General features: G+C 28.2%; 1 protein-coding gene across 4 annotated transcripts; it reads left to right on the top strand.

Annotated features, from left to right (window-relative positions):
- The first annotated feature begins 108 nt into the window (after positions 1–108).
- LOC105828709 (chymotrypsin-2) lies at positions 109–12,654 on the top strand. 4 transcript variants are annotated; one of them, XM_036282458.1, is made up of 5 exons: positions 109–249; positions 10,704–10,851; positions 11,120–11,393; positions 11,618–11,764; positions 12,291–12,654. In XM_036282458.1, the coding sequence occupies exons 1-5, from the start codon at positions 198–200 to the stop codon at positions 12,435–12,437; spliced, it is 768 nt and encodes a 255-aa protein (XP_036138351.1). In that variant the 5' UTR covers positions 109–197; the 3' UTR covers positions 12,438–12,654. The 4 variants fall into 4 exon arrangements, with proteins under 4 accessions (XP_036138351.1, XP_036138354.1, XP_036138350.1 ...); XM_036282461.1 differs by lacking the exons at positions 10,704–10,851; positions 11,120–11,393; positions 11,618–11,764; positions 12,291–12,654 and adding exons at positions 2,938–3,085; positions 3,348–3,609; positions 3,844–3,981; positions 4,312–4,507 and having other exon boundaries at positions 111–249; XM_036282457.1 differs by lacking the exon at positions 109–249 and adding an exon at positions 8,742–8,870.
- The last annotated feature ends 109 nt before the right edge of the window (positions 12,655–12,763 follow it).

Consider the following 12,763-nt stretch of genomic DNA (forward strand, 5'->3'; position numbering starts at 1 on the left):
TCTGGTAAAAATATCTCTAATTAAAATGATACTTATGCGGTCTTAAAATTGTTATCTAATCAAAATTATCTAATCTTAAAAATCTTATCTTTACATATAAATACATGTATTGAATATACATATATTAAGAACATATATATACTATATATATATTTATGAAGTAGCTTTTTTCGGTCAATAGTAACTAATCTTTCATAATGTACGCATTTTTTGGTCTTTTGATTGCCTCTTTGGCAGCAATCAGTCATGGTAAGTGTTAATATAAAATAAAACAATTTTGGTCATTGAAATATTAATTAATGAGAAAAACAATTTATTTTTAATAAATTTAAATAAAAATAAATCTTAATTTTATTTATGATAATATAAATCATGATGTAATTAAATGACGTAAATGTTTATATAACTCTAAAAAAATTAAAATTTTATTTTTATTTATTTATATCGATTTTAAATGCATAATAATAATTTACAATTACAAATTTATCTATAATAACTAGGAATCTATAACAACTAGGAAAAATCAAAGTATGTACAAATTTTAGAAAATTTTATATTAAGATAATATTAAACCCTTATTCAAAATTCGCTTATGAAGATGTTAAACTGTTTTTCATTATTATCTCTATCGTTTGTTAGACGTAAAACAGAAGTAGAAAGTCCGTAAAATCTGATAAATGCAAAAGTAATATGTAACATCCATTGTAGAATTACTAAGTTTTAAAATTTAAAATAACTGTAACAGACATCACATATAAAAATGGTAATGTGCCTAATGGTAATATGCCTAAATGTTCTCTCAAATTTGCAATTTTTATTAAACAATACGTATATACAAAATAATTTTATATATTTTAATTATTTTAAATAATTAACTTTTTATTTCTTAAATAAAGAAATATATGTATATATATATATATTTTTTTTAATATATCTGTTTTGTAAAAGACGGTAGTATAAATAAGGCTTAATTTTTTATCCCAAAATTGAAAAAAAAAATTACCATATAATTATTAACAATTTTTGTATACATTTTGGAAAAAACTATCTGCCTGATAATAAAATTATATTATATAGAAAAAAAACGCAACATTTAATATAATATAATTAACGTCAAACTTTAATTCAGTTTTTCTTTAAAATAGCGCGGTTTTCACTGACATTTTTTTTTATATGTTATAAAGCACAAGCGAGAAGCTTTTTTTTATATAAATATAAAGTACAGTACTTAATGTACAATATATAATTAAAAAATTACGTTGCTTTTGGCATATGCTAGAGAAGCGAGAAATTAAGCTTTATTGATACTTTTCATAAAATAAATTTTTTAAATAAGAAAAAATAAATACTAAAAAAAAAGAATTATTATCAGTTGATCTTAAACAGTAAAAAAAAATTTTTTTTTAAACTACAATTCCTTGATCACCTGAATGTTTTATATTACTTTTACGATATTGAATTTTAATTTTAATATCGAGTTTTTTTAAATTTGTAAAATACATACCGAGATCTATCCTTTTAAGTACAAAACAATTTTACGACGTGCGTTTACTTGAAGTAAAATACTATCGTATCTCTTGATACATATTCTGCATAAAACGTCGGATTGAAAAGAATTAAAAAATATTGACATTTTGTCAAAAATCAATTCAGAAGAATTTAGAAGATATTTAAAAAATATTCAGAAGCTATTCAATTATTTTCTGAATATCTTTTTAATTCTTCGCATTCAATTGCAATAAGAAGCATTTAGATATGTGCAAATCTCCGTGTTAAAAAAGAGTCACTTTTTCTGCTAATTGTCATCGGATTCAAAGGCATACAAGATTTCAAGATTATATTTTCAATATTGCACTAAAATAAAAAGTATTGGCCACAATCTAATCCGAGATTTTTGCAAAGCAAAAATTTAATATACATACACAAACCTTAGCAATTTTTACGTTTAGAAGCCCTCATGCACATACAGAGACACACAGAATCAATTAGCACACGGAATTTGATAATAACAAACTGTATACCAAATGATACACCTTCAACTTCCATAGAATGAGTGTGGTCGGCTATCAAAGATGCTATATACTGTAAAAAATTTTTATAAAATTACAACTTATAGTGGACAATTTTAAGACCGATTATAATTTATAATAGCCCTACTTTAGAATCTAAGGAGGCTTCTCGGTGGCCTCTCCAAAAATTCTATAGAGGATACACGGAGATTTACAAGAAAACTGTACGAAGTATTTATTAAGGGTATTTCGAGGTTTTATCCAGCTAGCAACATCAAATCTGCGAATTGTGGCGAGGGTGAACGGAGAGTTTCCAGACTCCGCGTAAACTCCGTAGATGTTAAATGGGTAAAAACTACCATGTAACTGAGTGGACGGAGGTTCGGCAACATGCAAATGCTTATTATATGACTCTCCGTTTATTCTCCGTAACTCTCGAGAAGAGTGCAACGTCAAGTATTACGGAAGATCTATATTTCGACTCGAGTAGTGCCTATGAAAGTTATCATACGCGTGTCGCAAGACAACACTCGTGTGCGTGCTAAAATGTGGCTGAAATGATCAAACGTGTCAAAGAAGTCGTGCTGAAAAGTTTTTCGTCACAATTTACATTATCTATTAGAGGACAAAAACTGTTCAAAAATGTTAAAGTGCTGAAATCCGTAATTTTACTTTCAGAAAGGTGACACGAAATTACTTTCGACTCATATGCAACAAAAACAATATTTAATTTTCTATGACAGTTTTTTTATGAAGAAACATTATTATATTGTTTTAACTTACAAATTTGGGGGAAAGAAATATTATGTAATTTTTACTTGCAAATTCTCAAATATAACTGTATAAGTAAAATCTCAAAAAAAATATTAAAGTAAAACTTTCCAGTAATAATAATCTATTAAAAATTTTATCTTTAAAAATTTTTTAGCTGGAACTCCTCAAATCGTCGGTGGGACTGATGCTGTAGTCGGAGAACATCCTTATATGGCATCTTTAAGAAAGCAAAACAAGCATTTCTGTGGCGGATCTATTATCTCTAAGCGTTACATTCTCACCGCGGCTCACTGTCTTATGCTGTATGACTTTTGCGCCTAATATAAGATTTTTTAATTCTTTGCTACTTCTTTCTTTAATATTTGGCTCCTCGATGTTTGATCAGTTCGATTTTTTAATATTGCAATTTTCCAATTTTCTTCAGTAAACATAAATATTTAAATTTATTATTTCCTCACTACGATTTTTTTTTAATTTTTAATAATTATTAATTTATTGAATTTAATTAAAGTAATAATCCAATATTAATTTATATAATAAATATATAATTTTTGCGTAACATAGGATTAACGATCCCAGTGATCTGAAAGACATAACAGTTCATGCGGGCACAAATCTTTTAAGTGAATCTGGTAATGTTTATGAGACTGACGAAGCCATTCTCCATCCCGATTTTGATTTGTCTTTAATTCACAACGATATTGGATTGCTCCACTTAAAAACAGACATAGAATATAATAAATTAGTGCAACCAATCTCTATCGCAAAGACGAATTCCGTCCTGGTTGGCGATCCTTGCTTCTTAACAGGATGGGGAAAACTCGAGGTAAAAGAAATAATATATTAAATAAGAACTATCTCAATAAATAATATACACAAATTGTTCCTTAACATTTACGTAAGTATTACGTTGCTTTCAGTCAAATTATTACGTGACCTAAATGTTAAATATAAATATAAGCAAAATAAAAAAAAATTGATGTTAATTTTTTTAGATTTTATTGAGATGTAGATCTTCACTTTTTTACGTCTAACTTGTATTTTTTATTTATGTTTACAGTTCTCAGGCAAAGTACCTAATAAGCTACAAAAAATTGATCAAAAGATTTATTCGCAATTACTATGTAAAGTTGCATTCGAGAATGTAAAAGATAGTCATATTTGCGCATTTGCAAAATATGGCCAAGGAGCCTGTCATGTGAGTATATATATAAACAACGATCTTAACTTAAAATGTATTACTTAACTTATTAATCTTAATTTAATAAACATGTATATATATTAAAAAATATTGTGCAAATTTTTTAAAAAAATTAAATAAATTAATAATAATTTATTTAACTTCTTTTACTTCTCATACCTTTTAAAAACCAATTAAATCTTATCTTATGTAAATTCTCATATGTGTGTGTTTTTTTATTATAAATTTCATATTTTAAAAATATTATTAAATTAAAAATTATATTTCTTATAAATTTAACGTTGCACTGTTAACAAATATATTTAATGTAATAAAAAAATTTTTTAGGGTGATTCCGGTAGTCCACTTGTTTCTAATGGCGTTCAAATCGGCATTACCTCGTTTATTCAACCATGCGCTGTAGGATATCCGGATGTATACACCAGGACGTACTCTTTTATAGACTGGATCACTCAACACACCAATACTGAATAATAAAATATTATCTATTATTTTATTTAAAATTAAATATCACCGGTTTTTTCTTTTCAACTTATAATTGATAGTAATAATATAATTATTTATTTTAAAACTGTATCATCTCTCTAAAAATATAGTATGTTCCGATAAAAAATAAAATGTAAACGTGAGAAAGAAATAAAATCTAATATGCGCTTAAATAAAAACACGTTTTAACTAATTTTAAATTATTAAGTAATAAAAAAGGTGCATGTCCTTTACTTATTATATTAAATTATTAAAATTAAATTATCTATTTTAAGATAAAGATGTTTTAATGTAATTTCTAACAAATAGTGCTTAATATATTTCTTTGTTTTCTAAATGCTTACTACAAAATAATTTATTTTATATATCTACTATTTACTTAATATAAATTAATTTAATAAATAATAAATTGCATTCAACTCGAAATAATACAATCTGTACAAATCGGATATTTTAACAAATATTAGAATTATATTTCGTGCAAAACATATTGCAATTATATTTCTTTCTTTTAAAAATATTCTTGTTTACATTATCATAAAAATTGCAGTTAAAGATAGTCTTATCTAATTTTTTATAGTGACAGATAAAATGATGTTGTTTTACGAAGAAGTAATAATCATGAATTATAAGTTTTTTCGAAAAAGATTGATAAGACAATCATTTCAATTACGTTCAAGAAATTGAAAAGAACCTTATATACGTATATAAAGACATATAAGATTAATATAATTGCAAATATGTATTAGCAATTAGAAATGTATATAAAATTATTTTTAAAAAGGATATTAAAAGTGTTCTGTAGATTCGGTGGTGTCGTATATTAAACACACACACACACACACACACACACACACACACACACACACACACACACACACACACACACACACACACACCGGTGGTTTCGCATATAAATCCTTTGAGTGTAGGTCTATGTTAATAAGTAAAATGCAATGTTTATAATATTGTTACGTCACGATTAAAGCAATGATGCGTTGTGCCGCGAACTGCGTTGCCACGGTAACCGAGCGCTGACGGATCGTGCTGCGAGCGTGCGGCCCGCTCTGGCGGCGCGCATGCGTTAATTAAACACACCGATTATTAACAGATTGCATTAGATATTGTAAAAATTCCAAAAGGGGAGTGATCCTTCTCCTAGCCGGTTTCCCTCTGAGGCGCATCGGCTCCGGATTATTGGTAGTAATCGCGTAAATTAATTAATTAGTTTGATTCATTAATTGCTTCTTGGAGAGGAGAAGCGTACGCTCTCTCTGGCGCCGGTGCATTCGCACTCGTGCAGGACCATTTGGGATAAAGCAGCAAGGGCCGAACACCCTTATTTAATTAGTAAACGGCGTAAATGAATTTCGAACACGAGGAGGAGCACGCTGTACCTCCGTGGTACCGGAATCTCCTATCCTCAACTCCATTGAGAAAAATTCAATTAAGGAATGCGGACGATTAACAGAAGTGGGCGATAGTTGCGCGCCCCGCGAATAAAGAATATGAATACGAGGGCAAAATTTCATCTAGCGACCATAAGATCAAACACGATAATTAATTAATTATCGAATTAGATGACAGGCGTTAGATGATTTATTGCTTCTCTTTCCGTGTTCTTCACCCCCGAACGCCTTCACTTGCGGGTATATAAGCCGCGATTTTCGGACAAAATTCGAGATTTTGTCTCCTTCTCTCGCGCCGAAAGGCTGTAAAAGTCACTTTTCGCAACATTGAACTTAGAATATTTTCGCGAATCGGAACTTAGAATTATTTCAATTTTCACGATTTGGAACGCGAGCGAAAAAATATTTACAGAGAGAGAAGGCTACAGCCTTGTTACAGGATTTAGCGAGAGCGAAGATAGAGTTCAGTTGGAGTCAAGCTAAGACACAGAGCCGACGCAAAACATTGACATTAGAACGCGAATAAAGACATTATCCGAAACTCAACTTCGATTTCATATATGTATATACATTTCTTTCGTTCGCCGACATAACAGATTCTACTACTCCGTTTCACGGCACTCACACACGCGCTATTCACTAAAAAAGTATTCCAAATAACTTACTTGAAATTGAGCTGTTAGTTTACCCGCAAGAAAACTGCGCGAGAGCATGGACGGATGTCAATGTGATAGATAGTCATATCTGTACTTTAACTAAAAAAGAAGGAACATGCTACGTAAGCCATCAATTATTAATATTATAAAAAACATATATTTTATACAAAGCTAAAAAAATATTAACAATATAGAAAAATGAAAGAGTTGATCTAATTATTAATCAATTAAATTTTTATCTTAAAATAATTATAACAATAATTTGCTTTAAATAATTCATTAATTATTGTACATAATATTAATATTTTATTATTGATTGTATTTTTATTCTAGAGTGATTTTGGTGGACCTTTAGTAGACGATGGCCGGAGTTCAAATGGGAATCTTTTCTTTCGGTAATCCCTGCGCGCTTGGATACTCAGATGTTTACACTAGAGTGACCAGTTTTCTATCTTGGATGATTATAAATTTGAAAAATAAAAAATATAGTTTATTGTTTAGTATTTATATTATATAAAATGCTATTTTGTCTTAAGTGATTTATAATTTAATTAATAACTAGCTATGCCCTGCCACGCGTTGCTGTGGCTCTCTATTCTTATGCTACGTTTTTTTCAAATTTTCTTTGCTTTCGTTGTTTAACTTTCAAGAGCCTTGCTTTACTGTTGCTCTTTTTATTTTATTTTTGAATAAGCATTTACCTATCTTTAATAAATCTAATATTCATTTATTCACGTACTTTTAACTTTTTTTTCTAAAAGCTGCCATGGATTTAGAAATCCATTCAAAAGATTGTTTTAAATAAGTTCCTTTTTTTCAATAAAATAACAGCCATCTTTATTTTTCTTATTACCTTAATTTAAATACAATAGAAACATTCTTCGCCTCTCTCGGTCTCTCCCGTCTCTCCCCGTCTCTCCTGGTCTCTCCCCGTCTCTTCCCGTCTCTCCCCGTCTCTCCCAATCTCTCCCCGTCTCTCCCCGTCTCTCCCCGTCTCTCCCGGTCTTTCCCCGTCTCTCCCGGTCTCTCCCCGTCACTCCCCGTCTCAATATGTCAAAATTTCAATAATATTAATGAAAAACTATTTTTTACACTTAAATTATGGTCATCATTTTTGAAACACCGGTATATCCAAATCAAATCCCATAAGAACACTTCCGTTTTCGAATGCAACATTGTGTCAAAATTTCAAATCCTGCCATTGATTCTAAATTGTCATATACACGCTAAAAGAAACATTCTCAGATTAAAGGCCTGCATTTATGAAATGACCAGTAATAAATCTAATATTTATTTATTTACGTACATCTAACTAAATTCAATACAACGTTATATCAAAATTACAAAAAAATATCATTAAAAAAATATTGTTTAAAATTAAATTATGGCCATTATTTTTTAAACACACGGTTTTTCCAAAATCAGACCCCATAAGAACACTCCCGGTTACGAATGCAACGTTGTGTCAAAATTTCAAAGCAATCGGTGAAAAACTTACGGAGATCTTAGATGAGGAACAAACATTTACATTTTTATTTATATAGATAGTATATAGTATAAGGGAGAGCAAATTATTTTTGCGAAATGTACGCTTTTTCTACCAGTAAAATAAATTATCGATAAAAATTAATAACTTTTTTTAATATAAAAATTCATGTCTTTGTTCGCTGTAATAATCGCTTAAATTTTATCCAACGTTAAATAATATTATATGTTTTTGCAAAATTTATAAATCTATTGTTATAAATATTTGTTTAATAAATTTAGCAAAAAAGATTTTTTTAATATAAATAAAAAGTTTAATAAAAAAAAGAGAGGAAATAAATTTTATTATTAATTTTATTTAAAGTATGGACTAAACCTAATGCATAGGACGGAATTCATAGACCGATCGTAAGTTCAAGAATTGTCTTAAGTCTAGCTTCGAGCCGACTTGAGACTTACTTAACCAATGAAATAACAGCATTAACGTCTCAAGATCGTGCTCAAATTGGGTCTTGAATAAGATTCGACTATGAATACCGGCCATGGAGTTAAATATTTTCAGATTAATTTCAGAATTACTTGTTTTATACTTTAAAAATTTTGTCTGATAACAATATTTCTAATTAAAATGATACTTATGCGGTCTTAAAAGTGTTATCTAATCAAAATTATCTAATCTTAGAAATGTTATCTTTACAAATAAATACATGTATCAAATATATGTTAAGAACATATGTATATACTATATATATATTTATGAAGTAGATTTTTTCGGTCAATAGTAACTAATCTTTCATAATGTACGCATTTTTTGGTCTTTTGATTGCCTCTTTGGCAGCAATTAGTCATGGTAAGTGTTAATATAAAATAAAACAATTTTGGTCATTGAAATATTAATTAATGAGAAAAACAATTTATTTTTAGTAAATTTAGATAAAAATAAATCTTAATTTTATTTATAATAATATAAACCATAACGTAATTAATTGACGTAAATGTTTATATAACTCTAAAAATTGAAATTTTATGTTTCTTTATTTATATCGACTTTAAATGCATAGTAATAATTTACAATTACAAATTTATTTATAATTATTAGGAAAAATCCAAGTATGTATAAATTTAAAAAAATTTTATATTAAGATAATATTAAACCCTTATTCAAAATGCGCTTATGAAGATGTTAAAGTGTTTTTCATATTATATCTCTATCGTTTATTAGACGTAAAACAGAAGTAGAAGGTAGTTTTAAGTACAAAACGATTTTATGACGTGCGTTTACTTGAAGTAAAATACTATCGTATTTCTTGATACATATTTGCATAAAACGTCGGATTAAAAAGAATTAAGAAATATTGACATTTTGTCAAAAAGCAGAATTCAGAAGAATTCAGAAGATATTTAAAAAATATTCAGAAGATATTCAATTAAATATTTTCTGAATATCTTTAAAATTCTTTGCATTCAATTGCAATAATAGAAGTAGTATTCAAATAAATGCGAATCTTCGTATTAAAAAAGAGTCACTTCTTCTGCTAATTATTATCGGATTCAAAGGCATACAAGATTTCATGGTTCTATTCTTAATATCGCACTAAAAAGTATTGGCCACGATCCAATCCGAGATTTTTGCAAAGCAAAATTTTAATGTACGCAAACCTTAGCAATTTTTATGTTCAGAGGCCCTCATGCACATACAGAGACACACGGAATCAATTAGCACACGGAATTTGATAATAACAAACAGTATACTAAATGATACACCTTCAGCTTCCATAGAATGAGTGTAGTCGGCTATCAAAGATGCTATATACTGTATAAAAATTTTATAAAATTACAACTATTATAGTGGACAATTTAAGACCTATTATAATAGCCCTACTTTAGGGTCTAAAAAGGCTTCTCGGTGACCTCTCCGAAAATTCTATAGAGGATACACGGAGGTTTACGGGAAGAGTGTACGAAGTATCTATTAAGGGTCTAGGGAGAGTATTTCGAGGTTTTATCCAACCAGCGACGTCAAATCTGCGAATTGTGGCGAGGGTGAACGGAGAGTTTCCAGACTCCGCGTAACCTCCGTAGACGTTAAATGGGTAAAAACTGCCATGTAACTGAGTGAACGGAGGTTCGGCAACATGCAAATGCTTATTATATGACCCTCTGTTTATTCTCCGTAACTCTCGAGAAGAGTGCAACGTCAAGCATTACAAAGGATCTATATTGCGTCTTGGGTAGTGTCTACGAAAGTTATCATACGCGTGTCGCAAGACAACACTCGTGTGCATGCTAAAATGTGGCTGAAATGATCAAACGTGTTAAAGAAGTCGTGCTGAAAAGTTTTTCGTCACAATTTACATTATCTATTGGAGGACAAGAACTGTTCAAAAATGTTAAAGTGCTGAAATCCGTAACTTTACTCTCCGAAAAATGACACGAAAGGGATCACTTTCGACGAATATGTAACAAAAACAATATTTAATTTTCTATGACTTTTTTTTTAAAGAAGAAATATTATTACATTGTATTTTAACTTACAAATTTTTGGAGTAGAAATATCATTATGTAATTTTTACTTGCAAATTCTCGACAATAACTGTATAAATAAAATCTTAAGAAAAATATTAAAATAAAACTTTGCAGTAAAAATAATCTATTAAAAATTTTATCTTTAAAAATTTTTTAGCTGGAAATCCTCAAATCGTCGGTGGGACTGATGCTATAGTCGGAGAACATCCTTATATGGTATCTTTAAGAAATCAAAACAAGCATTTTTGCGGCGGATCTATTATCTCTAAGCGTTACATTCTCACCGTGGCTCACTGTCTTATGCTGTATGTATGACTTTTGCGCCTAATATAAGATTTTTTAATTCTTTGCTACTTCTTTCTTTAATATTTGGCTCGTCGATGTTTGATCAGTTCGATTTTTTAATATTGCAATTTTTCAATTTTCTTCAGTAAACATAAATATTTAAATTTATTATTTTCTCACTACGATCACTTTTTTTAATTTTTAATAATTATTAATTTATTGAATTTAATTAAAGTAATAATCCAATATTAATTTTTATAATAAATATATAATTTTTGCGTAACATAGGATTAACGATCCCAGTGATCTGAAAGACATAACAGTTCATGCGGGCACAAATCTTTTGAGTGAATCCGGTAATGTTTATCAGATTGACGAAGCCATTCTCCATCCTAATTTTAATTTGTCTTTACTTGCCAACGATATTGGATTGCTCCACTTAAAAACTGACATAGAATATAATAAATTAGTGCAACCAATCTCTATCGCAAAGACAAATTCCGTCCTGGTTGGCGATCCTTGCTTCTTAACAGGATGGGGAACACTCGAGGTAAAAGAAATGGTATATTAAATAAGCACTATCTCAATAAATAATACACACAAATTGTTCCTTAACATTTACGTAAGTATTACGTTGCTTTCAGCCAAATTATTACGTGACCTAAATGTTAAATGTAAATATAAGCTAAAATAAAAAAAAATTGATGTTAATTTTTTTTAGATATTATTGAGATGTGAATCTTCACTTTTTTACGTCTAACTTGTATTTTTTATTTATCTTTACAGTTCTTAGGCAAAGTACCTGATAAGCTACAAAAAGTTGATCTAAAAGTTTATTCGCAATTACAATGTAAAGTTGCATTCGAGAATATAGTCATATTAAAAGACAGTCATATTTGCGCATTTGCAAAATATGGCCAAGGAGCCTGTCATGTGAGTATATATATATATATATATATATATATATATAAACAACGATCTTAATTTAAAATGCATTAATTAACTTATTAATTTTAATAACCATGTATATATGATAAAAAATATTGTGGAAGTTCTTTAAAAAAATTTAATAAATTAATAATAATTTAATTAACTTATTTTACTTCTCATACTTTTTAAAAACCAATTAAATCTTATCTTATGTAAATTCTCATGTGTGTGTATGTTTTTTTTTTTATTATAAATTTTATATCAATGAATTGTAAATCGCCTAACTGTCTACATCGGATCTTAGTGGTGGATATAATTTTTTTATATTGAATTTAATTTTTTTATCTTTTTATTTTATTTTAGCGATTTACAATTCATTGATATGTTTAATATATTACGGTCGAAAATAATATACTAATATTATAAATTTTATATTTTAAAAACATTATTAAATTAGAAATTATATTTCTTATAAATTAAAAGTTGCACTGTTAATAAATATCTTTAATGTAATAAAAATATTTTTTAGGGTGATTCCGGTAGTCCGCTTGTTTCTAATGGCATTCAAATCGGCCTTGCCTCGTTTGTTCAACCATGCGCTGTAGGATATCCAGATATATACACCAGGACGTCCTCTTTCATAGACTGGATCACTCAACACACCAATACTGAATAATAAAATATTAATTATTATTTTATTTGAAATTAAATATCACCGGTTTTTTCCTTTCAACTTATAATTAATAAAAATAATATAATTATTTATTTTAAAACTGTATCATCTCTCTAAAAAAGTAGTATGTTCCGATAAAAATTAAAATGTAAACGCGAGAAAGAAATAAAATGCGCTTAATGCACTAATATGCGCTTAAATAAAAACTCGTTTTAACTAATTTTAAATTATTAAGTAATAAAAAAAGTGCATGTCCTTTACTTATTATATTAAATTATTAAAATTAAATTATCTATTTTAAGATAAAGATGTTTTAATGTAATTTCTAA

Source organism: Monomorium pharaonis, chromosome 2 (genome assembly GCF_013373865.1).
Source record: "Monomorium pharaonis isolate MP-MQ-018 chromosome 2, ASM1337386v2, whole genome shotgun sequence".
Taxonomy (NCBI): domain Eukaryota; kingdom Metazoa; phylum Arthropoda; class Insecta; order Hymenoptera; family Formicidae; genus Monomorium; species Monomorium pharaonis.

Excerpts from the sequence above, each read along its gene's own strand:
- LOC105828709 (XM_036282458.1), top strand. The coding sequence starts at position 198 with ATGTACGCATTTTTTGGTCTTTTGATTGCCTCTTTGGCAGCAATCAGT. Across the intron at positions 10,852-11,119 it reads GTGGCTCACTGTCTTATGCT|GATTAACGATCCCAGTGATC; the intron begins GTATGTATGACT and ends TGCGTAACATAG. Across the intron at positions 11,765-12,290 it reads ATGGCCAAGGAGCCTGTCAT|GGTGATTCCGGTAGTCCGCT; the intron begins GTGAGTATATAT and ends AATATTTTTTAG.